This window comes from Pantherophis guttatus, chromosome 3 (genome assembly GCF_059756535.1).
Source record: "Pantherophis guttatus breed Tessera chromosome 3, ASM5975653v1, whole genome shotgun sequence".
Lineage (NCBI taxonomy): Eukaryota > Metazoa > Chordata > Lepidosauria > Squamata > Colubridae > Pantherophis > Pantherophis guttatus.
In genome coordinates this window covers 108,419,518-108,446,958 of record NC_142065.1, presented here as the reverse complement: position 1 = coordinate 108,446,958, position 27,441 = coordinate 108,419,518, and the positions used below count along the sequence as shown (strand labels likewise).

General features: G+C 39.5%; 2 protein-coding genes across 24 annotated transcripts in view; both read left to right on the top strand.

The window, feature by feature from the left end:
• The first annotated feature begins 589 nt into the window (after positions 1 to 589).
• LOC148114746 (endogenous retrovirus group K member 5 Gag polyprotein-like) lies at positions 590 to 2,044 on the top strand. Its single transcript, XM_087890709.1, has one exon. The coding sequence runs from the start codon at positions 590 to 592 to the stop codon at positions 2,042 to 2,044; it is 1,455 nt and encodes a 484-aa protein (XP_087746835.1).
• Positions 2,045 to 11,463: 9,419 nt separating this feature from the next.
• The window catches only part of PRRC2C (proline rich coiled-coil 2C), a 105,704-nt gene continuing 89,726 nt past the window's right edge, over positions 11,464 to 27,441 (top strand). For all 23 annotated transcript variants that reach the window (XM_087890175.1, XM_087890173.1, XM_034409832.2 and 20 more), the window contains exon 1: positions 11,464 to 11,537. The gene's annotated coding sequence lies outside the window, so the exon portion shown is untranslated. The remainder of the gene's footprint in view (positions 11,538 to 27,441) is intronic.

The window sequence follows — 27,441 nt, the reverse complement described above, 5'->3', positions numbered from 1 at the left end:
TTCATTAAACATGAAACTCAGTCAACTGAACATTCAAAAATGCATCATAAATGTGGGAATGAGGTGGCCATGGTGTATGTGTGGATCAGACTGGTTGATTGGAACACATATGCGGAGCCTGGCACCGAAATAATTTGGAGATCATGAACCATTAGACTGTTTAAGTTTTGTTTTTGCTTTAGGTATTACTTTCCTAGAAATCATATGATTTACTGTAGGGATTGTAGGATATGAAACTTATGCCCATATATGGGGTAAAAATGTAGTAACTAAATACTTTCCTTTTAATCATGAATGTAATATGAGAATGTATAGCTGTAATCATGTCTTCTGATACGCCCTATACCCTTGTTTAATAAAAGAGAGGTCTGGAGTCAGCTTGAGGCTCTCTCATCCCGAGAAACACCTGTGCCTGTGTCTTCTCTAATCTGAACCCCTCATGGGGAGCCCACCGGATGATCGCAACAACTGGTGACCCCGACGTGATAACCCTCGCGGCTATACGTCTCTTGGAACTCCCGTTCTCATCGCCTGGAAGAGTCTGTGCACCCCGATTTCGCCTGAAACATGACGATAATCTCTCGTGAATATGGGAGGAGATCTTTCCAAGCAGCAGGCAGCGCACCTACAAGAGCTTGGCGAGATATCCAAGACCAATATTACTATTTTAAAAAATAATGGGAAAGTCCTGCCCGTGATATCAAAAAAGAATTTGATTTACCTTCTAAAATACTTTTGGCAACATTATCCTGTTTATCCGGAAAAGGGCTCTTTAAAAGTGAAAACGTGTAAACAGATGGGAACCTGGCTCCACGAATCTCCCCGAGCCCCTGGAAAAGTTCTTGCGTTCTGGAGATTGGTCATAGAGTGTTTAATGATGCATGAGAAAAGTTTTCAGGACACTGATAAGTCTCCCGAACCGCCGCCGCCATATGACGGCTCTTCCACTAAACCCAACCCCTTTCAATCCAAGCCTCCCATTCCTCCTACAGCTCCCGCTTCCCCCTCCCCTGAGACGTTTCCTTTGTCTACCTCTGAACTCTCTGCTTCCGCATCTTCCCCCTCTGCTGTAGGCGCTGTACAATCCGCTATGATGAGAGCCTATAGAGAGGGAGAATTAGAAGGTGATGAAATGATTTCAGCTTTTCCTTTAGTATTTGTAAACCAGGGAGGAGCGCAAGTTCCGCAATGGGAACCGCTCCCTATTAAATTGATAAGGGACATCAAACAATCCTGTATGATGTATGGTATCCAAACACCTTATACCCAAGGCTTGTTGAGAACCATGGCAAATGCCCACCTCCTGATTCCGGCTGATTGGAAGAACTTGTTTAGCATGATCCTTACAGGGACTCAGTATGTTGTTTGGCATTCAGAATACCAGCGCCATGCAGCCCTCTTAGCGGCTAGGAACCCCCCCGTCACAGTTAATGAGATCTGTGGAGAGGGACGGTTTCTGCCTCCTACTGCTCAATACGCTTTACCAATTCCTATTCTTACCTTAACTTCTCAAGCTGCTCTCGAGGCTCTTATTCGAGTGGACGACCTTGGTACATCCAAACAATCTTTTGCAAAAATTGTTCAGGATCAAAATGAACCCTATTCAGATTTTGTTGAGAGACTGCAAGTTGCTCTCTCGCGTCAAATCACCAACGTGGACGCACGACATGAAATTACGATGAAATTGGCCTATGAAAACGCAAACAATGATTGTCATGCCCTGCTCTCCCCATTGGTCAATACACCAGGCGTCTCACTGGCTCAATATCTGACCGCCTGTCGTGCCGTTGGCACGCACGCCTATCATGCTGAACTTCTTGCTTCAGCAATCCAAAAGGGGAGTGAGAAAAAACCATCTGGTAATTGCTTTAACTGTGGAAAACCTGGTCATTTCAAATCTCAATGCCGAGCACCTGGTGGTGGAGCGGCACGAAACTCAAATTCAAATCGTGACGTCAGGCCAAAAACAGTCTGCCCAAAATGCAGAAAGGGTTTCCATTGGGCAAACCAATGTCGATCAAAACCCTCTGACCAGGGAAACTAGATTTGGGGCCAGCAACTAGCCCCGTCCCAAAGGTTGCGCAGGATCAACCAACCTCTGCACCATTGACAATTCAATATCCAATTTCCTTTGACTTACCGTATGCTTTGTGTACTGTTTCTGTTATACCTTCTTTGCATCTTGATGATAGTGTCTCTGTCCTGATTGAGTCTCACCCGAATGCCCAACTAAAAGGCATTTCGGTTTTTCCTACTATTTTCTCATCGCCATTTCCCTTGCAATTCCAACTTCACCCATCTTCCACCTTGCCTCAAAATCTGTCCGCTGGGGATGTAGTCGCCAAAATGATACTTGTGTCAAAAGATTCAGATAACACAGAAATTTTAGCTGTTACCACCTCTATAACCGAAACTAAGCCTACATTAAAGATAGTCATTAATGGTAAAACCTTTTCTGGCCTTCTAGATTCCGGCGCTGATGTTTCGGTGATCAGAGCGGAAGAATGGCCCTCCTCTTGGCCAACTGAAAATTCTCCATCTGTAAGAGGAGTGGGCGGAATCCAACCGGCTCGCATAAGTAAAAATTGGCTTCGAGCGTCTGCGGCAAATGTTGCAGGCACAGCTAACATCAAACCTTTGATCTTACCACTACATACAAATTTGTGGGGCAGGGACCTTCTCTCTCAATTTAATGCAAAGTTGCTTTTAGAATGACTACGATCCCTCCGCTTAAACTTTCCTTGTCCACTGACGCCCCGGTGTGGGTGGACCAGTGGCCACTAACTTCTGAAAAACTCCTCGCGCTACATTCTTTAGTACAGGAGCAGCTCTCCCTGGAGCATATAGAACCTTCCTTAAGTCCTTACAACACCCCTGTATTTGTTATAAAAAAGAAATCAGGAAAATGGAGATTCCTTCATGATCTTCGCTCCGTGAATGCTGTAATTCGACCTATGGGGCCCCTTCAATGTGGGATGCCTAATCCAAATTTAATCCCTCGAGATTTCGACCTGGTTGTCATAGATTTGGCGGATTGTTTTTTCTCTATTCCACTCCATCAGGAGGACAGACAATTATTTGCATTCACTATTCCGGAACCTAACAACATCAAGCCCACCAAACGGTGTCAGTGGAAGGTACTGCCACAGGGAATGCTAAATAGTCCTACCATGTGCCAGTACTATGTGGACAAGGTTCTAGCTCCAATTCGACAGCTTTACAAACACTTTCTTGTCTACCATTATATGGATGACATTTTGATTGCAGCCCCGGGCCCTATGGGCACGGTGGCGCAAAAATTACCAACAATTATGAACCATTTAAAGGTGTATGGTTTGCATGTGACTCTGGAAAAAATCCAAACTCATTCACCCTTTAAATATTTAGGTCATAAATTGCTCTCTTCTCATGCTGCTCCCTTTACTCCTGTGCTAAAGCTTCCCTCTGAGACTACTCTTGTGCAATTACAACAATATTTAGGTGCCATTAATTGGACTCGTCCATTCTTTGGCATCTCTACTTCCGCAGTCTCGCCTCTTTTTGATGCCCTGAAAAAAGGAAAACAACCGGGAGACAAGATTGAATTGGGCCAAGAACAATTGAATGTGGTAGAGTTAATACAAAAAACCATGGAACAGCGATCGTTGTGAGATGGACACGCCTATTACTTTAATAATTATTAACACTCTAAATTTACCCACTGTGGTACTCGCCCAAAAAACTGACAAGCTCCTAATTATTGAATGGCTCCATTTACCGCACACACCTCGTAAAACAATTACTCCAAAATCATCTCAATTTGCTCAGCTGATCCAAAAAGGATGCCTTCGCTCTAAAGCCCTTATGGCAATTGAACCCAGCACCCTGTATCTTCCCTGTTCATTGGCGGATTGGGAAGTCATGTACATTAATTCGGATCCTTTACAAAATTCTTTGGCACAATGGCCGGGGGAAATTTCATGTCATCCTCCTTCTGATCCACGGCTGGCTCTTCTAAAAGCAGTCCCGTTTGTGTGGCAATCTCCCATGGCAACCCAGCTGATTCCGGATACATTTATGGTATTTGCAGATGGTAGCAAAACATATGGTGCTTGTGCCTAGAACTTTGATGGGCAATGGCACACCAAAATTACTTCACCCCAAACATCTGCGCAGCGGGCTGAGCTTGCCGCTGCTATATTGGCCTTTCAACACTTTGCTCATACGCTTCTCAATTTAATCCTGGAAAGTCTGTACGTTACTCAAATTATAAAACAAATTTATTATTCCTATTTGTCTCCTGCGTTAGATTCTGATCTGTTAACCTTAATGCTCACTTTACAGAAACTTATTTCTGACAGAACTCAGCCATTCTTTGTGACCCATATAAGAAGTCATCAGCCCTTCCCGGGGCCCCTCCAGGAGGGAAATGACAAAGCCGATGCTGCTGCAACTGCACTCATGGTTATGTCTCCCATCACACCATGGGACAGTCATGCTTATTTTCATCAAAATAAAAAAGCGTTGGCAAAACAATTTGGTTTCACAGCAGCCGAAGCGACTGCCATCATACAACAATGTCCTACCTGTAGTCAACAAGCTCATTCTATCCCTATGGGTGTAAACCCTAGAGGTCTCAAAGCTTGTGAAATCTGGCAAATGGATGTGACTCAATACCTTTCCTTTGCCCCATGGAAATATTTGCACGTTTCCGTGGATAGTTATTCAGGATTCATCATGGCATCCCCACAAAGGGGAGAAGCAGCCAAACATATAATAAATCATTGTATTCGGACTTTTGCATCGATGGGACGCCCAATTGAACTTAAAACTGACAATGGACCTGCGTACACCAGTACTGCCTTTGCAGACTTTTGTAACAAGTGGTCCATCACACACAAATTTGGCTTACCCTACAATTCTCAAGGCCAGGCAATTGCAGAACGGGCTAATCAGACCCTCAAAAACGCCCTGGATAAATTGAAAGAGGAAAAATGCCTTGGCCTCCCAGCCATGCAAAATAAACTCAATCTTTGCTTATATACTTTGAACTTTCTTAACCTGACTGGACAGCCTCCCACATCGGCTGCAACCCGTCATTTTTCTGCTTCCCCATCAGCTACCCCAAAACCGAAGGTCTATTTCCGCCAACCACCCGATCCTACATGGAAAGGGCCCGCCTGGGGCCGTGGATATGCTGCTGTCCAGTACAACGATCGCACCATTTGGATCCCCGGAAGACACGTAAGACCATTTCATTTACAACAAAAAGAAGGAGAAACCAGTCACGATCTTGCATCTATTGCCCCTACATCTCATGATCCTTCATGTCAGCAGCCTCTACGTTCAATCATAATGGGACAGTAATAAAAGACATTCAAATAGCTGCTAATCGGACAAACTCCACTACTCCTATTTCCCAAACCACACCCACCACTGACCCTCCCCCTGACGTAGTGAGCTTCACACCACAGTGATTATGATTTGTTTATGGCTTTGGACATTGTTAGCTTTGGGACTCTCAAGTGCCCATGTAAGGAACATCAAATCCCCACATACATACACTTTAAGTCAAGTACGCTCCCGCCACAAATGCATTGTCTATGCACAAGGTCCTTACTTTCTACCTAAGTCTACTCCACCACCTAAGGTTCCCATATTGACATTCCCAGCTGAGGGGGGAGTGGATAAGGAAAATGGGCCTCTGCAACAATTGCATAGAGGAGATTATATCTCACGGATTCTGGAATTAAGTCAAGATCTTGTTAATCAGTACAACCCTACCCTAGGTCAGAAATGCTGGTTATGCCTATCTGCTGACCCTGCATCTTATCATGCTATCCCTGTAAAATCACAACTCTGGGTTAGAACAAAGGCTACAATTCTCCTTGAAAGGGATAGTAGAGATAAAGTACCTGTCTCACCAATACAAGGAGATTTTTATGAAGCATTCAAATGATTGGGAAAAAGTCATCTTTCTATCACAGGCCCAATTGCTACAGGTGTAGACCTCATAGGAACACCTTCTTTGTGTGTAAAGAGACATCAGAAATTTGGTAGGCCTGTAGGATCCCTGACAGACGAACAATGTCGGTCAGCAATATATTTTGGCCCAAAAATAAATTTGGTGGACATAAAATTAACAAAGGGAGTTTTTCCCTCTGCTTACCGCAAATTTCAACAAAAGGTTACTTTCTCAGCTCCACCAGAACTACACTTTAGAAAGGAGAGGTGGGGTGGATGGAATCTGTCCTTGGAAAGCTGTCCAAGACCATTTCACCCTCCAGGATTTCCCATTTGGTTCAATCTAAAGTCCAAAGCAGATCTGTGTATTCTTTTTCCACCGGGAAATACTACCTACCGACCAATTCTCAGAGATAAACAGAAGGACCCATCACTAGAAGTCCCATTACAACCTTTAGCGGCAATGTTTGTAGCAGGGACTTTGGGAGTCTGGACTAATGAAAACAACCGTAGAATCCATGCCTTCTCCATGAACATCGGAATATGCGTGGAAGAAAAAGGAGTGTTTTTTTTGTGTGGAACAAATGCATATCTGTGTTTGCCAGCAAACTGGACAGGTGTGTGTACACTGGCCCACCTTTTTCCTAAAGTAGGTGTTGTCAGTACAGAGCATTCTATCCCTGTTCCCCTTCTGGGACATGTTCAGAAGAGGGTCCCCATACTCATCCCGCTATTAGTGCTTATAGGGATGGGTACAGCTGTAGGGACAGGAGTGGCAGGACTAACTCACTCTGTAATCCAATTTAAGCAAATCTCAGAGGAGCTGCAAGGAAGTTTGAATCGAATTGCTGGCACTTTAATTGAAGTCCAAAATCAGATAGATTCCTTGGCTGCTGTAGTGTTACAAAACCGACGTGCCTTAGACCTCCTGACAGCAGAAAAGGGAGGAACATGTATATTTTTAGGTGAAGATTGTTGTTTCTACATGAACAAATCAGGTGTGGTCAGAGAAGGTGCTCGAGACTTGCAGGATAGGGCTTCCAGAATAACTCAGAGGTTACAAACTTCTGACATGTGGTTTTCTTGGGTGCCTGGATCCGGATGGATTAAACAAATGATATTTTTGTTCATATGCGCAATAGCTGGCTTAGCATTCATCCCATGTGTGATACCAATCCTTAGACAATTATCAATCAGAGCTATAAAAGAGATTCAAATTGAGAAGGAACTAGCTTTGACAGAACATTTTCTTAATCAACTTGGTCCCTACCCTGTGGAAGAACTTACAGATACAGAGTCAGATCCATATGTGGTAATGGGACCAGGGGAATAATGGAGAGACTCTTCCTGAGACTCAAAAGAGTACACACAATCATATATACTCTTTATGTGCCTTTATTTCTTATATTTTGTTAGGATTTTTATATTATAGATTTGTTTATTGGAACGTGTTTATTCAGTAGTCACCCCTATAAGAACGTAGTGAAAGTTTCTATCACTAAAGGGCCCTCTTTGTTCCCTCTTTGTTCATAATATTGTGCCAAAGAAATTATGCTTGTAAAAGTCTTCAGCACGTAGGCGGGCACATTCCTTCTTTGATGTAGATGAGGTGAAGAGAGGCTCCTCGGTCACCCCTCAGTTGTCACAGATAAAGAAAAAATAATAAATGACTTTACAAACTATCCCACTATGAACAAAACTTACTCAGTGACCCTTTCTATCCCATTTCCTGCGGAATTATGCATCAAACGGAATAATTCTGCCGCAAAGAAGCTCTCGGACATTACAGACCCTGCACAAAAATTCTTCCACTGCCTGGCACCCGCCCTGAGAATACATTCGTTCTACCGGCATGGGAATACAATTTGTGCGAGCGATTTGTGGAAATGTATAACTGGAATACAACTCAGAAACTTGATAACCTACCTCGCTTGACATCTCCTGGCCACTTTTCCGCTAACTTTGTTCGCCGTAATAAAAGGATGGGTGAGCTAAAAACATTTGCAGAAACTGGATGGCTGAAGAACATATTGTCTACTGTACTCATAATCATTGCTTTGCTTATTTCTGTATGTTGTAGTATCCAATGTATTCCTGCTTCATTTGCTATGATGACAAACATATTTGCCAAAAGTAAAGAAAACATCATAACAACAACACAGCTGAACCTTGAACGACGATCTCTACTCAATATCCCCGGAACGGAGAGTAATGGGGACCAAACTGAAAAATTCCCTTTAACCCTGTTGCAAAAAACAAAAACAGAGGAAATGTGGGAATGAGGTAGCCATGGTGTATGTGTGGATCAGACTGGTTGGTTGGAACACATATGTGGAGCCTGGCACCGAAATAATTTGGAGATCATGAACCATTAGACTGTTTAAGTTTTGTTTTTGCTTTAGGTATTGCTTTCCTAGAAATCATATGATTTACTGTAGGGATTGTAGGATATGAAACTTATGCCCATATATGGGGTAAAAATGTAGTAACTAAATACTTTCCTTTTAATCACGAATGTAATATGAGAATGTATAGCTGTAATCATGTCTTCTGATACGCCCTATACCCTTGTTTAATAAAAGAGAGGTCTGGAGTCAGCTCAAGGCTCTCTCATCCCGAGAAACACCTGGGCCTGTGTCTTCTCTAATCTGAACCCCTCATGGGGAGCCCACCGGATGATCGCAACACATAAATACCATTGACTGGGGCTAATTGTTGATACAGGTTGCTGCCAGCATCCTACATATCAACCAAGTACCTTCTTAAGATGTATGATGTTCCAAGTAGAACAGTTTTTTGCAGTTCCGCTGGTGTTATTGCAGGAAATTGCAATTTGTTGATGCATCTTATAAAATTCTTGGACATGGTACCAAGTGCCCTGATGACAATGGGTATCACTGTGACATGTTTCATCCATAGCCGTGTAGTTTAGATTGCCAGGTCGTGATATTTTGTGATTTTTTCCAGTTTTTCTTTGACTCTGGCATCTCCTGGTACCGCGATGTCAATAAATTGTACATTTCGGTTTTCGACAACTGTGATATCTGGTGTGTTGTGTTCCAAATGACAATCTGTCTGTATTCGAAAGTTTCACAAGATCTTCACCTTCTCATTTTTGATAACTTTTTCCACTTTATGTTCCCATGACTTTTTGGTTACAGGTAAATCGTATTTTTTACATAATGACCAGTGGATTAATTTATAAACTCGGTCATGTCTAGCTTTGTAATCAGTTTATGTGATTTTGCTGCATTCACATATTAAATGTGAAACAGTTTCGACTTTGTCGTTGCAAAGCTGGCAGTTTGGATTGTCAGTGGATTTTTGTATTTTCGCTTTCATGGCATTTGTTTCTAGTGCTTGTTCTTGAGCAGCCAGTATTAAACCTTCCGTTTCTTTCTTGGTAGTTCCTATCCATGCCCATGTAAACTTGTCATCACATTTTCATCAATGTTTTTCAAGTGCTGTCCATGCAAAACTTTGGTTTTCCATCTATTTAATCTGTCATCCAGCTGTTTTTCCTTATATTCTGCCTTTGTTTCTGTTGTTTTTATAATGTTCTCTATTTTCACAGCCTGCAGCAATTTTTCTGTACTTATTTTATTTTATTCTGGGGAGGGGGACCTTCCTACAAACTGAATAATTTGCAGGAAAAGAGGAAATTACAAAACCAGAGTGGGAGGAGGCTTTGGCATATAAATCAAATTAAATATATATATATATACTGTATTTGTGTACAAATATTTTGTAATTGTTTTTATAGTATTTGCTTATATTGGGTTACTGAATATTGATGGCATGTTCCACTTCTGGATATACTATTGATTGAGAATATAAAGTTTGTGAATTAATAGAATAGCTTTACTATGCAATTAAACTTATTGTGATGCTGCATGTTTTATTTCCAGCAATTTGCAAGTTGGGTTCCACTCAGGCTCTTTCCCTTGTGCTTTCTGCATTGTGCTCTTAAGCCCTGGCAGGTGCCAGAATTTTGCTGTTAGAATTAGCCATCGAACCTACCACCATCCCAGTGTTTTAAGTGCACATTATGTTTTATTTTATTTCATTATGAGTTCTTTCACCATTTAAAACAACTGGTTTTATAAATTGAGAACATCTGCAAAAAATATGTACCATGTTTCCCCGAAAATAAGACTCTGTCTTATATTTTTTTGAACCCCGAAATAAGCGCTTGGCCTTATTTTCGGGGAGGTCTTATTATTTTGGCGTGCGTGGAGCAAGATGGGGCTTCTCTTGCCGTCTTACCTGATTTCCAGCTCTCCATTTAAATATTTTCGGGGAGGGCTTATTTTCGGGGAAACAGGGTACTTAATACCACATGTATGTAAAATTACTTTTTCCAGCATTAGAAAGACTAGTTTTCCCATTACAATATTTTTCCTACAAATCTTTATTTTCAAGAACGCATGCTAGTAATAATATAAAATTAACAATGATGCACTTTCCAATTTCATCAAAGAAATGTATGACGAGACACATAATCAATAGGCTATATGACCATAGATTTGAAGGCACTGGATTACAGCCAATCAGGAAATTAATTATGTGCCAGTCTTTAGCCTTAGGTAGAATTTACCACCCGCTTTGGGCTGCATTCCCAAGCAACCCAATTCAGGCAGACCTGGTCCTCCACCATACGCCTCACACCGTTTTCAGGCATGAGCATTATTAGCACCAGCCCCCTTAACTCCGCATTTGGTTCACCCCACATTACAAATTCTGTTTACCAAAAGTGGCCCTCTAGGCATTTTGCATGCCACACTGAGCTCCAGGCTAGCAAGCCAGACTTTTTGCCTATTTAAAGTTTGAGATTGTTTCAGCCCCAAGACCTCTGGGAAACAAAGAATGCCTGTCGCTGGATCGTTGACAATACAGAAACGTTTAAATGACCAGTTGTGCAAACAGCTCCCCTCCCTCGCCAAACTGCAAGAGACTAAAAATGCCAGACAATATTTTTTTTTTAAGGTTATGCCTGCCAGATGGAGGACCCGAGGACAAAAACCTGCAGATAACTCTGTCCTGTAAGTCTATTACACAAATATCAAAACAACACAGAGCTCTGTGATAGTGTTTTAATAAATTTATCTTCACTTTGATTTTGTGGATTATGACGACTATGAGATGCATGGAGCAAAGTACTGTGAGAAAGTTGATGTAAATACATTTAGTTGAGGATCGTGATAAAAAGCATCGGAAATAAACAGGATTGTTAGCCCGTTTAGGAGATACATCGCTATATAATCATCACAAACAAGCTGCAGAGTTTTCTCTTGGATACGCCTGTACAATTTAGCGCGGAGAAAAATTTACTCCCTCTGTGTAGATTGACGTACCTTCGGAAGCGCAACAGGTATGAGAAGCACGTTACCTTTTCCGCGGTTCCTGTAGGGGGCGCAAGCGCCCGCCCTCCGAAGAGACTGGCGCCACCACCGGCACAGTAATTCAGTCACGTGGGTCGCAAGCGCTACGTGCGTGCTGAAGTCAGACGCTCTTAGGCGCCGCCGGTTTGGCTATTCGCCCGCCATTTTGGCCCGCTCTGTGTGAAAGCAGCTCAGGCGGTCGCTTCGGCCTCGGTAAGTGGGATCTCGAGGCGGCGTTACCCGGCAAATAGCCGAGGGCGAGGGGGAGAAGGAGTGGGGGGATGGAAATACGGTGCCCGCGATCGTTAAAAGGCTCCGGGTAGGGGGGAATCTCCCGCCGGAGGGAGTCGGGTGGCCCGCGGCGAGCTCCGACGGGAGCCGGGCGCCCTCGCAGGGAGAACATCGTCCTTTTCCTGCGCCTTTTCTCCCTTGCGCCTTTGGGTCTAAAGGGATGAGCTGGAGAAAGATCCACGCCTTGAGCTGCCTATTTTACTCCTAACTCAGGACAAAAGGAAATTTGGAGGGGCGGGGGGGGGAGAGAGAAGACCGCAGGAATCGGAGATCCCTTTTTTTTAACATCCGGTTTTTCGTCTTGAAGGTTCCGGCGTCGTTTCCTAACTTAATTTTTCCCAATCCTAATTCTCCAAAAGCCTCGATTACTCTTTTTATTCTCACCTTTCCTTCCTCTTCCGGCATTTCTCTCCTTTCAGATTTGTTCCTTCTGGGGAACATGAGTAATTTATGTGACTAAGCCTGGCCTAAGATTGCTCAAGGCTGCTGTTCCTGCACTTGTGCTAAATTTGAAAGTAATTTCTTTATGGTGAGGCAAAGGGTAAAATTTTAAGGACTTGAGCTGGTAGTACAGGGTTGTTGACGGGAAAAATAGGAGGAAAGAATATTATATATGTTCGGTGCCTTGAGTTTTAGATAGTAATAAAGACGGGATTAAAATCTAATAAAACAACCCATTTAAATCACTGCTCCTCAGTGAACTGGCAGGAAGGGCAATTGTGTGTTAAAGAGCAACTGAAAGTAACAGTTCAGTTATCAAATAGTGTGCGATTGACTGGAAAATAAGATACTCCTTGTTGGTTATCTGAATGTGGAGGTCATCATTAGAAGCTTTTTTTCTGGAAAAGTACAGAGTTATTTTCCAGTTGAAATACTCCTTCCAATATCTTTCATGTTTTATTTTTCCTGTGGTTTTTCTCAGCCCTTTGGTAGTTTTATGATATGAATCCTTGGTGACCACATGCTTTTTCCTAGAATTACAGATGACTGCCACATGGATGAATGTGTAAAAGTGGTTATCAGCCCTTTAAGATAGCCCAGACAAGCATAAACCATGTGTTTTAACATCTTTATTGTAAGTTTACAGTAACATCTTACATCTGAAAGCATTTCTCCTCTCCTTTTCTTTTACTTTCTAAAAAACCAGGGAGAGATCTTTCCAAAATGTTTCCCACATCTTTTTTCCTTTTGTGTGCTGAGATACCTTTTGCATAACAATTGTCTAATCTCCAAGGTCATTCTTGCATACCTTTGGAAGTTTAGCTCTCCCTTTGTGTGATACCAAAAAAGTATAGGAGGCAAAATGTGACTCCTAGACAGTTGTCCCAAAGGTGGTTTTTTTTTTTAAGAAAGCAACTGGACTTCTTGGGGTTTTTTTTACTTTGAAAACGTTTCACTTCTCATCTAAGAAGCTTTTTCAGATCTAACTGAAAAAAGCATCTTTGAAATCTGGATGATTAAGAATCACTATAGAAGTGCTTTATTATATAAGATCCCAACTTTTTAAAACTATTGTCCTAACCACAATCATACCCAGGTAGACTAGTTGAATTTTTCACTTTTACCTTATCATTTAACTGGTTTAGTCATTGAGAGCTCTGTTATATGAGGTATGGGTTAGGCACCATATTTTTTCTGTGGTAGCCTACACTTAATGGAGCATTCTTCATCCCAGAAGTATGCATAGCCACTTTTTTTTATTACTGTTCCATAAATAAGCCAAGACTGTATTGTTTCAGCAAACCTTGATTCGGTATTCATCTGCCACATTTAACTTTTGGTTTTATTATGTATTTTTATTTTGTGTAGTGTAATATTTTGTGTAATTTGAGATCTCCAAGATTACAAACATTGTAAATAAATCTTAAGGCCGTATTTTTGGAACAATGAAATGTTCAAGGCATCTCTTCTACCTTGTGGTGATGTGGGGTGGGGGGAAGCTCAGTGCAGCCCATACTCCTTTTCTAGTTCAAAGGTAAAGAAGAAAACCACAAGAAGGAATCTTCATTCTAATAATAAATATGGCAGTATTAGAAAACCTGAGGAAGAAGATTCTCTGTATTTTTTTAGGAAGATTATATATTCTTTTTTCATTTCCTTTAATTAGTGGCTTTGTTGTATGAATATTTTTGAATATCAGTTGTCTGAATGCAGTATACATAAGTGATCTCTACTGCCTTTTCTATGTAGTTTGCTGCTAAAACAGGTAATCAAGCCTGTATGTTGATTGAAGTCATGACTACAAACTAAACTTTATATTATATTAACAGGTCTTGTATCTGGTTGTTCTTTTGTCCTGAATACTTAGGTAGTTCCTCTTTTTTGCTAAATCTGAATCAGCAAGGTAAGATTGCAAATCATATTCTGATCTAGATTGAAAGAATCACATTCAGTTTGGATAAAGTTGATCAAAGTGAGCTAGAATGATGTAAGGAATATTCCAAATGAAAGGCTCATTTATATAACAGTAAATTAGGACTTTTAATGCTAATAGATGGATGACCCCTGAGAAAAATGATATGAATACAAGATTCCTAGACAGGGATGCCCTCCGCACAGTCACTCAAGCTCTCATCATCTCTCGGTTGAATTACTGCAATGCCCTCTACATGGGGCTGTCCTTGGGGTGCACCCGGAGGTTCCAGCTGGTCCAGAATGCGGCCGCACGGGTTGTTACAGGAGCTTCCCGTTACTCCTGTGCAACACCTCTCCTGCGCGAGCTGCACTGGCTGCCGGTGGCCTTCCGGTTCCGCTTCAAGGTGCTGGTACTTACCTATAAAGCCCTTCATGGCATGGGCCCGAGGTACTTGCAGGACCACCTCCTACCGGCCTCCAACTGCCCAGCGCGTTCTCAGAGCTGCCCTCCTCCAGGTGCCGTCGGCCAGACAATGTCGGCTGGCGACCCCCAGGATGAGGGCGTTCTCTATGGCCGCACCAACCCTCTGGAATGGGTTACCCACCAAGCTCCAGACGGCTCCCGAGCTCCGCACTTTCCGCGCTGGCCTGAAGACATGGCTTTTTCAGCAAATTCTCTGACCAACTATGAAGTTTTTAACTTTGGGGATTTTAAATTCGGATTGGTTTTTAGTATTTTATTGTTGTGGCTTTTATTGTGTGAGCCGCCCTGAGTCCTACGGGAGAAGGGCGGCATATAAATGTAAATAAATAAATAATAAATAAATAAATAAATAAATAAATAAATAAATAAAATTACACGATTGTTATCTTGATTACAGAGATGCATGTCACCCTGTTTTCCCTAAAATAAGACATTCCCTGATAATAAGCCCAATTGGGCTTTTGAGCGCATGGCAATAAGGCCAAGCGCTTATTTCAGGGTTCAAAAAAATATAAGACAGGGTCTTATTTTCGGGAAAACATGGTATTATAAGACAATGATCTCACAACTCAGTTAACCATAAACCTAGATTACAAAAACTTGCTTCAAGACTGCCAAGTTCGTAGCTGTTCGAGCCTACATGATAAGTAATTGTAAAATCTCAAAGAGTTGTAAGTAATCTAGCAACACACTGATTTTACAATTTAATGTATAGTGAGTACATAGTCGTGTTGGTATAATTAAGTTGAAATTGAGTTCACATTTCACATGGAGTAGAATTTTATAGAACTAGTGATAGATTATATTAAAGAAGCTTTCATTTATTCACTCTTGTACATAACAATATTTTATTACTTCCTGTAATGACCTTATCTCTAGGATATAAAAATGCAAGCTCTAACTTGAATAAGTTCTGTGTTGAAAAGTTAAGAGTTAAATGTTTCTCTGAACAGTTCCAACATGATATATGCTGGGAGGTTTTTTTCTTATATACTTAAGTCCTCATCTTTATGTCACTTAACCTTGCAGCATTTAGATTATTCCTGATATTGGATTATAATGTATCTTTTTTAATATGTTGACTTTCATTTCTATTTATTTTTTTCATGAAAAAGTATGGCTATTTTTGTTTCCCCTCACCCCGGCAATTAATTCTCTTTTAAAAACAATTCCTGGTACTTCGTCCCTCTTTAAAAGTGCCATGCCATGTCAAGTCACATTATGTGGATTAAAGTACCTTTATATATAGACTTGAAATGTTTTTGAAGCCATAACACCAACATCTATCCTTTGTAGTTTAAACCAATGATGCCTGCACCAAAAAAAAGTAGGCTCTTTTCCTAAATTAAGTTAATTTTAATCAAGTTTTGTACTGTATTAGTTAATTCTATGCTTTGTTTTAAATGTGATATTTCAATTCCTTGAAGACTTAGGTTTTCATATTTTGGCAGCAAAGTAAGAAGGTAGTATCGTGTTTCCCCAAAAATAAGACTGTCATATTTTTTTTGGACCCTGAAATAAGCTTTATTGCCATGCGCTCAAAAGCCCGATTGGGCTTATTATCAGGGGATGTCTTATTTTGGGGGAAAACAGGGTAGAAGTGATGTTTTAACAGTGCAAATGCTTGGGCAGAGAAAAATAACTAGTCTGTTAGTGAATAATGATGATTGGAACCAGAATTTTAGATAGATTAGCAGACATCACTCACATATTCAAATATTTATGCAAATATAAAAACTTTAAAACAATGGCATATATTAACTTTAGAATCCACAATGTGTACTGCAATAGTCTGGCTTTCCTGGACTTATTAAGGAAGACAGAAGTTTTAACATAAAAGTATAGAGAAAACGCACACACCGAGATCAGTATTTACATTTTGATTCTTACTGCCCACTAGAGCACAAACATGATCAGAATGCTACACCATCTGGCTGAAGCTTTTCCTACTAGCAAAGAGGGAAAAGAAAAAGAACAAAATACATCAAGGAAGCCCTCAGAACCTGTGGCTATGCCACAAGTTAACCATCAAATTCAGAAAAAGATCAAGCAGGAGTTCCTCCATACTAGACAAAAAAAAAGAACAACAAATGAAGCAAGGTTGTAATTCCATATGTTGCAGGAATATCTGAAAAGTTCAGGAGGATTTTCAACCAACACAACATACATGCACTCTTTAAACCTAAGAATACGCTAAGGCAGAAGCTCATCCACCCCAAGGATAACCCAGTCACAAATTGAGCAATGTGGTATATGCAATGATACATGTGCAGATCTATACCTTGATGAAACAAACCAAGCACTTCAGAAGCGCATGGCAACACAGGAAAACAAACCCATCAGGATAGGATTCAGCAGTCCATCTGCATCTAAAAAAACAAAGGTTACTTTTTTCCAAGTTTTTTTTTTACAAATGTATCAAATTAATGCGTGAATAGTGTGGCACCTGGGTGTCATACATTCTAATACAAATAAAACTAGTAAAATTATAGTTATTACATTCAATCAACATATATTTCTAATAATGATACACATTTATATTAAGTTGCAATCTGTCATTATTCAATTATTCCATATTTTCTCTTGTTATTACTTTTATTTTAATATATATATATATATATATATGTATGTATGTATGTATGTATATATATGTGTGTATATATATATATATGTATTTGTATGTATATGTATGTATGTATGTATGTATGAATGATATTTTTGTATTCAGGGTTTTTTCCTATGTAGATAAAGTTGTTAAATGGCCATAGTGGGATGATCTCTCCAATCATCACTTTCAGGCCTGTCAGACATTTTGTGTTGTTTATTCTGAGACTTATGGGAGATTGGGATAGCACTATTATGCCGCCCTTCTCCGGAGACTCAGGGTGGCTTACAATGCGTTAAGCAATAGCCTTCATACTTTTGTATATTTTATACAAAGTCACCTTATTGCCTCCACAAACCGGGTCCTCATTTTACCCACCTTAGAAAGGATGGAAGGCTGAGTTGACCTTGAGCCTGGTGAGAATTGAACTCGCAGTAATTGCAGGCAGCTGGATATTAAATGCTGCCTTAGTAGGAGGCATTAGCCTCCTACGCCACTCAGGCTCCTCATATAGAAGTGTAAACACTAGTATTCCCCCTTCTCTTATTTCTATCACTTACTCGTAACTTTTAATCATGTCACCCTTTATTAAAAGCCGTTTTCTTTCTATCCTATCCAACTTCCAGTCATGTCACCTACGTTAAAAAAAGAAGAGAGAAAAAAGGAAAAGCAAATCAGTACAATAAAAAAGAGAAATCATCTAGCCATCATCTCTTGCCCGCTTCAATACTTTAATTGCTATGCTTTTTTTGACTTGCCTCCCAAATTCTCTTGAATCTTTATCTCTGTCTGCATATGCTTCTTGGTTGTTCAGCCTAGGTATTTCTCCCACCTCTACCCTCTTCCACTGCCTAGTTTCCAAAATTTCTGCCCAGGCCCTTGTCTCCTTTTCAAACGTATCTTCCAACTCTCTTAATATATTTTCCCCCTGGTTTGATTCATCAATCACTGTTATTTTCACTGTTACCTCCTTTTTGTCGTCTTCTTCTTTCATTCCTTCTGTTGACTCCTCCCTTTCCTGGGCATCTTGGTCTTTGCTCATCAACCCTCATATGGTATTTTCCATCTTTTCCATAATCTCCTTACATCCTTTCTCCATGATATCTTTTGTGTTTTAAAAAAGTGACACTATCTTCAAAATTCCACTAATTTCTCCCTTATAAAGCATCTTATTTTGTTTTTTAAAATTCAAGTTTTGTCCAACAGTCTAAGAACTATTTATTCAGTCCTTAAATTGCCTTTTAAGGAGTGCACTAGTCCCAGTTCTTTATATCCCATAGGTAAACAGTCAGTTCCATTTAGATAATCCCAGAGGTTATCAAAAGCCTCTTTACGTCCCCTTTACAGGCTCAATCTTCTAGCATAACATTCAGATGTCTCTTTAATTAAATAGCTTCCTTATTTTCATATTTGGGTCTCCAGTAGTTATAGGGTAGCTAAAAATAATCCAATATATATTTTCACAATCCTTCACGTAGGTATTCCCAGACTTGTAATTTTTCCTTTCGTCAGCAGGTGGCATTCTCCACTTAAATTTCAGTATTGCCACTAGTCAATCTTCGTTTTAGTTATAAAACAATTATAAAAGTAGAATAAGGTTTTTTTTATTAAAAAGTTTTAACAAGTATTACAACAATTTTTCCCATCCCTCTCCCCCCCTTTTTGCAAAATACCAATTTTCTGATCTTCTCTCCATCTAGCTTGCAACTGTACATATTGAAACCATGTTTGAATTATCCTTTCTTCTCTTAGTTGATTCAAAGATTTTAATTGTAGTATACCTCTTTCCTTGTTAAGAAGCTCTTTATATGTAATCACATCTTGTTTTTGCTCTACACTTATATTCTCTATCACGTGTCTGGGTATTGCCCACATTGGTAACTTCTCGTTTAATTTATACTTATACTTTTTCCAGACACGCAATAAAGCATTCCTTAATATGTGACTTTTAAAAGTCTTATCCACTTTCTTATCATATAATAAATAAGCATGCCACCCGTAAACCAAATCATATCCCTCAGTATTCAATATTCTTTCTTCTGTTGAGTTAATCCAATCACTCATTGTTGATAGGGCAGCTGCCTCATAATATAATCTTAAATTGGGCATTTTGAGACCACCTCTTTCACGTATATCCTGCATTATTTTTTGTTTTATTCTCGGTCTCTTCCCTGCCCAGACAAAGTTATTAATACCCTTCTGCCATATCTTCAAATTCTCATCTTTTTTAAGTATTGGTATCATTTGAAAAAGAAGCAAAAACTTAGGCAAAACATTCATTTTTACTGCTGCTATTCTTCCTAACAAGGATAATTGTAATTTTTTCCAATTTTCCATCTCTCTCTATTTTTTGCCACAACAGATCATAATTATGCTTAAATAATTTCGCATTTGATGTCATGATATAGACCCCTAAATACTTACCTTTTTTTACAATTTCAAATCCTGTTAGTCTTTCCAATTCATCTTTTTGATTTATAGTCATATTTTTATTATTATCTTCGTTTTCCCTGCATTTATTTTACATCCAGATACTTGTCCATATTGATTAATTATGTCCATTAAACCTACAACCAACTGTAATGGTTGGGTTAAAGTAACAACCAAGTCGTCTGCGAATGTTCGTAATCTGTAGTCATACTGCCTAATTTTAATTCCATTTATTTTGTCCGACCCACATATCTTACTTAACAAAAATTCCAAGGTCAAGATGAACAATAATGGAGACAAAGGACATCCTTGTCGTGTTCCTTTTTCTATATTAAAAGTATCTGTTAAACTACCATTAATTATTATTTGCGCTGTTTGTTTCTGGTATATTGCCTTAATAGATTGTGTAAAGTATTCTCCAAACTGCATCTTTTCTATTATTTTCACTAAGAATTGCCAATTCAATCGATCAAATGCTTTCTCTGCATCAAGAAATATCAGCACCGCAGGGATTTGGTTGTTCTTCCCCAAATACTCCAATAGGTTAACAACTTGGCTTACATTACTCTTCATTTGTCTACCATTTATAAAACCACTTTGATCATTATGAATCATTTGTTGCATGACTGTCATTAACCTATTTGCTAGTATTTTAGCAAAAATCTTGTAATCTGTATTTAAAAGTGATATAGGCCTATAATTTTTTGGCTGGGTGTGGTCTTGCTCCTCCTTTGGAATCAGAGAGATATAAGCTGTCCTCCAGGATGGGGGTACATCTCCTCCAGATTGTATGTTAGTAAATAATTCTTTGAGTGGTCCCACCATTTCTAACTGCAAGTGTTTATAATAAGCAGCTGTCAAACCATCCATCCCAGGAGCTTTACTCACTTTCAACTGCTTAATTGCAAACAATCTCTTCGGAAGTTATTGGTAGATTTAAACCTTCCCTTTGCTCTTTTGTAATTGTAGGAATATTCTCTTTCTGTAAGTATCTATCTATATCTATACTTTGAATTTTATCACTAGCATACAATCTCGTATAAAATTCTAAAAATGCATTTTTAATCATATTTTGCTGATAAACCTCTTTACCTTTATATTCTATTTTCTCTATGGTACGTGACTTTTGTTTTTTCCTTAACAAATATGCTAACCATCTCCCTGGTTTATTAGCATTGCAAAAAGTATTATGTTTAGCATATTGCAAATTAGTTGCAACCTGATCTGCCATTAACATATTAAATTGACCTTGCAATAAGTTAATTGCCTCTTTTATTTTCTTGTCTGCTGGGTTCAATATCAAAGCTTGTTCTTTTTTTTTTAATTTCCTCTTCTAAATCCTTCCTTTTTTTTTCCTGTTTACGTCTATGTTTATTATTCAAATATATCAAAATACCTCTCATATATGCTTTACTTGCATCCCAAACCATTTCCATAGATGTACTCTGTCCCTTATGCATATTTATAATGAAAAATTTTCATGCATCGTTGCTCCGACATTCTTTACTCTTGGGACATCTTCACTTCGATTGGATTTCACTGAGTGCTCATCAAACTTTTTCTCCCTCTGCAGCCTAGTTCCGCCTCCTCCCTCTGCGCATGATCAGTTCTTTTCACTCAGTCGATGTGGTAGGACTGGAGTGCTAATTAGTCTAGTAGATTAACATTAATTAATTCATTTAATCGGAAATTTCAAAGAAATAATATATCTTTATTTAAATTAAGGGGGCTGCTGGAGGCGATTGTTACAATATCGGCAGTTTTTTTCTATTGATGTTGAGTCTGCTGCCGCTTCTAAAGAAAGCCGCTTGTAAAAGAAAGCCGTTTGCCTCACTAATTGCTCAACAGCGATCCGCTTTGAAGTGGACGCTGTCCTTTCAAAAGCAAATTGCCGCGGTGTGAGAGCTGGTTAACTGGCGTACTAGGATAACCGCCTACACCATCGCAGCCTCTGTTTGCGGCATCGGAGTTCCTGCAACAGAAAGTCAGGCTCCAAGAAAGAAAATAACTAAAATTGGCGAGAAAACAAACTGCCGCTTGTGATAGCCGGCTATTTATGGTGAATAAATATTGAAGTCTTTGCCTGGCAGGCAAAGCTATCAAAGGCGAGATCGCATTACAAAAGTAATTATTTGAGAAAAAAATAAGACGCTTGTAAGCGCTATTTTCTTTATATCTGCATAAGTAAAATTCAGTGAGCTCGAGCGCTCAGCAGTTTAACGGAAGGTTGGCTGAATAGAATTTGAAAGCGCCGCCATTTTAAAGTACAAGAAATTCCGTTGGCCGTTTATCTCTATATACTGCGCAATTATCAACTGCAGTCTGAAGAGGAACTTCACCACAGGGAAGTTTTTTTACAATTCATTATAATTAAAAATAATAATAATAATATATTAATTAAATTGATTGTTATATATATATATATATATATATATATACATATATAATTTTATACATATATTAAAAAAAATTAAAAATTTTAAAAAAAATTAAAAAATAATTAATTAATTGCTTATCTATTTATATTAATTCTCCTGATTAACAAATATGGCAGAAGATGAATTATCTTCCGAATTAGAACAAGCCACTACATCTCCTAGAGTACCTTTACCCCAGCCTCTAAGAAAAAAACGAGGCAAAACCAAACATGTGTCTATTCCTGGTCAGGACAATAATGACACACAAACTAATAGTCTTAAAAGTTCTAATATGATGGAAAAACGTAGGCATAATCAATTAGAACGCCAATTTGAAAAGGCCCAGCGCGCAGCGCAATTGGTGCCTATTACATCTCAGTCTGAAGCAGTTAATCTTCAGCAATCTGAAAATACAATGCCTCAATTAAATGAGGAAGATTCATCACGCCGACTCCTTTGGCTGAGAAATTGGAGGGCAGATTCAAAATCTAAGTGGAGGCTTACATCAGCACCTTATAAAGGTCGTTCTTTATTCGGAACTTCACTAGATCCAATTCTCATAGAAGGAAGAGATAAGAAGAAGGTATTACCTTCATTGTATAGAAGACCAGACCGCAGATTCTCACCTTATCAGCGTCAATCCTTTCGATATGATCAAGGATCTGCTAATGCCTTCACTCAGCGTGGTAACCCACAACTCTATTCATATGGATATTCAAATGATAGGAACTCCTTTCGTGGAAGAGGAGGACGTCAAAATTCTTTCAAGAGACCTTTTAGAGGCACCATGTCACGACAATCACGTAGAGGCAAGTGACTCGAAAGATGCCCTTCCCATTGGGGGCAAACTTCAACATTTCTTTCATCAATGGGAACTTTCTACGACAGACGCATGGATATTACGTACAGTGACAAGCGGTCTCACTTTGGAATTAACTTCCCCCCCACCACAAAGGTTCCTACAATGTACATGGCACAACCATCCATCTCAAAGAGAGCTGATGAATACAGAAATTCAACATCTAATCCAGATCAATGCAATCGAACCGGTTCCAAAACATCAAATTCGAACAGGTTTTTATTCCAGTTTCTTTCTGGTACCAAAAAATTCAGGGGGATGGAGGGGAATTCTGAATCTGAGACAATTGAACAAGAAAATATTATACAGAAGATTCAAAATGCATTCACTAAAGTCATTACTGGGATGCATCAGACAAGGCGACATAATGCAATCAATAGATCTCAAAGAAGCATACCTACACATACCAATTCACCCAATGTACAGACAATATCTCAGAATCGAATATGCGGGCAGGCATTTTCAATACAAGGCAATGCCTTTTGGCCTTTCCTCCGCACCGAGAACATTTACGAAACTTCTGGCAGCGGTAGCGGCTTCTCTCAGATTAATTCCAATTCGTCTAGTATGTTACCTAGACGATATTTTAATACTGTCGACATCAGAGACTCAGGCATGTCGAGACAGACAATTAGTAATAAAATCTTTACAAGCTCATGGGTTCACAATCAATATGGAAAAAAGTCACTTAGTCCCAACAACAAGAATTCAGCACTTGGGAGCTATAATAGATTCAACAAAGGGTATGGTATACCTATCTCAAGACAGGCAGAACAGTATCAAAGATCTGATTACTCAAATACTATCTCAAAAGAAAACTACATTACTAACACTGTCTCAACTTCTAGGCAAGCTAATATCAGCAATTGCAATAGTACCCTGGGCTCGATACCATTCTCGCAATCTACAATGGTTTCTACTGCCATTTCAAAAAAGACAAACAGCACACTCTCTATACAAAGTGTTAGTACCAAAAAAAGTCAAAATGTCTCTTCAATGGTGGTTGACTTCTGCAATTCAGCAGGGATCATTTTTTCTTCAATCAGAACCAGTAATATTGACAACAGATGCCAGCTTGTACGGATGGGGGGCCCATCTGAAGGGTCTACTGGCACAGGGAATTTGGTCTCCCTTAGAGAAGAAACAACCAATCAATTGGTTGGAATTAAGAGCAGTAAGAATGGCATTAAACCATTTTCATCATCTTCTAGTAAACAAGCATGTATTAATTCTAACCGACAACATGGCCCTGAAGGCGCATGTGAACCGTCAGGGAGGAACAAAATCAAAAGATCTCATGGAAGAGACAGCGAAACTGATATCTTGGGCAGAGACACATTTAATGTCAATAAAGGCAGAACATATATCAGGAGAAAAAAACCAACAGGCAGACTGGCTCAGTCGTGGAAAAATAGATCAGTCAGAGTGGATGCTCCATCCCAATGTATTCAGGGAGATAGTTCAGAGGTTTGGACAACCAGTAGTAGATCTATTTGCGACACCACAGAATGCACAGCTCCCAAGATTCTTTGCGAGGTTTCCAGTGGCAGGAGCAGAAGGACACGATGCTCTAAGATCTCATTGGCCAGTAGGGCTTATGTATGCATTTCCTCCAATCCCAATTATTCAAAAAGTAATTCGGAAACTTATGGAAGAAAGAGCAGAGATGATATTGGTAGCGCCATACTGGCCACGCAGGCCATGGTTTGCAGAAATGCTACAACTATCGATACAAAATCCGTGGAGAATACCATCAGCAAAGATGATTCTCATTCAAGGAAAGGTTCAACATCCAAAGCCAAATTGGTTAAAATTGACCGTTTGGCGATTGAAAGGATCAAATTAGCAAAAGATAATCTTCCTAAGGAAGTAATTTATACCATTCAAGCAGCCAGGAGACCATCAACAACACGTATTTATAATGCTACTTGGAATACGTTTGTAAAGTGGTGTATAGAACATCATGTTGATCCTACATCAGCTAATGAAATTGAAGTACTGTTGTTTCTTCAGGCTGGGTTAGAGAGAGGTCTTGCACCCTCTATGTTGAAAAGACAAGTAGCAGCACTAGCTACAGTTTTAGAAGGACGCAATAAAAAATCTCTTAGTAAAGATAAGAGAATTAAATCATTCCTAAGGGGTGCAACGAATTTAAGACCACCTAAGATTCACAGATATCCTTCATGGGATATTAATTTAGTATTACAGGCTCTTACAAAGTCACCATTTGAGCCAGTAGCTTCAATAAGTATAAGATGGCTAACAATAAAATTAGCATTCTTAATAGCAATAACATCGGCACATAGAGTATCAGAAATTGCAGCTTTATCTATAAGGAATGATTTGTGCACTTTTTACCCAGATAGGGTAGTACTAAGACTAGATACAACATTCATACCGAAAATAAATTCTTATTTCCATAGAGCTCAAGAAATAGTTCTACCAAATTTCTGCCCAGATCCAAAACATACATTGGAAAAAATGTGGCATACTCTAGATGTACGTAGGTCTTTAATAAGATATATGAAAAGAACTGCAACATTCCGTAAAACGGAAGCATTATTTGTATCCTTTTTACCTTCCTCGATGGGAAAAAAAGTATCTTCCAATACAGTAGGAAGATGGATTAAGGCATGTATATCAGCAGCATATGCTTCACAAGGGGTAAAGGTACCTAGTAGAGTGTTACCTCACTCAACACGTAGTGTAGCGACATCAGCTGCATGGGCCACACAGGGATCAATAGAAGAAATATGTAAGGCAGCTACATGGTCTTCTATTTCATCATTTGTAAAACATTATAAAATAGACTCATTTGCGTCAGCTGATGCAGCATTTGGAAGAAGAGTATTACAATAATTTCCCCACGACAACAGGAAAAAGACTTAGAAACCCACCCTAATAGGAAAAGCTTGGGTATATCCCAAGAGTAAAGAATGTCGGAGCAACGATGCATGAAAATGGAACATTGTCTCACCTGAATGTTCATTTTATGATCGTTGCAACGACATTCTGACCCACCCTTAAGGTTTTAGTATGGTGGTCGTGGGGGGTGTTGTTTCATTACTCCTTCTGCAGTTGATATTCCGCGAAAAGCATGTAAAGAAGTCAAGAAGTGACATCGTGAAAAGAACTGATCATGAGCAGAGGGAGGAGGCGGAACTAGGCTGCAGAGGGAGAAAAAGTTTGATGAGCACTCAGTGAAATCCAATCGAAGTGAAGATGTCCTAAGAGTAAAGAATGTCGTCGCAACCATCATAAAATGAACATTCAGGTGAGACAATGTTCCATTCTTTCATAAATTTTTTACATTCTTTTACATTTTCCTCATATCTAAACAGATTTTCATTTAACCTCCAAGACCTCTTAGATTCCATTCCATACTCTAATTCCATCCAAACTGGACTATGATCCATTAAAACTCTTGGGCAGATCTTTGTCGTCTTCACCCTGTATCTGATGGTTTCTCAGTTCTTCCACCAGAAAGCCATAATCCCTTCTGGCTCTCAAAATTTTGGGGGGGATTTCTTTCAGTATTAAAACCTCCTGCCTCTGCACTTGAAGTTTATTTTTAAAAGTGACTTGTAGGATTTCATTGCGTATTCTCCTTGTTGTAAAATAAACTACAATGTCTCTTGGTAGATGTTTCTGTCTGGCAACCCATGAATTGACATGGTAAATTTTGTCAATTTGCCATTCAAGATTTGCTTTTTGGTCTCCCATTATCTGTGCAAATGCTTCTGAAAAAATCTCTCTCAAATTCTCTTGCTTATTTTCTTTGAGGCCTCTTATTCTCAAAGCAAATTCCATATCTCTATATTGTATCGTTATCACATCGGCCTCTGCTCTTTCCATCTTATTCTGGACCTCTCCCATTTTATTTTCCAGGTTCTCATTAGACTGCTTAATTTCTTCCACTTTTTCATCTATTGCTTCAATATGGCCTGCCAGACCTTTTTTTTTTTTTTTTTAATTTGATTTATATGCCGCCCTTCTCCGAAGACTCAGGGCGGCTTACAATGTGCTCAGCAATAGCCTTCATCCTTTTGTATATTTATACAAAGTCATCTTATTGCCCCCACAAACTGGGTCCTCATTTCACCTACCTTAGAAAGGATGGAAGGCTGAGTCAACCTTGAGCCTTGGCGAGATTCGAACCCTGCAGTAATTGCAGGCAGCTGGTCTTAATAACCAGCTTAATAACAGGGTGCCTTAAACAGGGTGCCTTAAACCCCTGTACTACCAAGGCTCTTGTACCTTGTACTGCCATGATAATATCTTCTCTAATTTCTTGATTTCATTTTTGAATAATCTCTTTAATTTGTACTATCTCCTCAGCAACATCTCGAATTTTATCCTCAAACATTGAAGCAATTTTTTTTTCTGTAACAGAGGCTTGTGTTTTAAGGGCTTCCTGCAACATTTCAAGTGTTAATATTGGTGGTTCCGTTGGAACAGAGAGAGATTGCAATTTGGACATTTGAGCAGGTGAGCTCCCAGCGCTTTTGGGGACAATAGTCTTTATTTGTTTTGAAGCCATTTTTAATTTCCAATTTGAATTTATTCAGTAGCCAGAACAACAAATCCACCAAATCCTCCCTGTCTTCGGCGACGGCGGCGCCCTTTGAAGCTCCGCCAGCCCCGCCGCCCGTAGAGCCGCTCCGAGATGAGGAAGC

What these genes read in the sequence shown, in the direction of transcription:
- LOC148114746 (XM_087890709.1), top strand. Translation starts at nt 590, where the DNA reads ATGGGAGGAGATCTTTCCAAGCAGCAGGCAGCGCACCTACAAGAGCTT.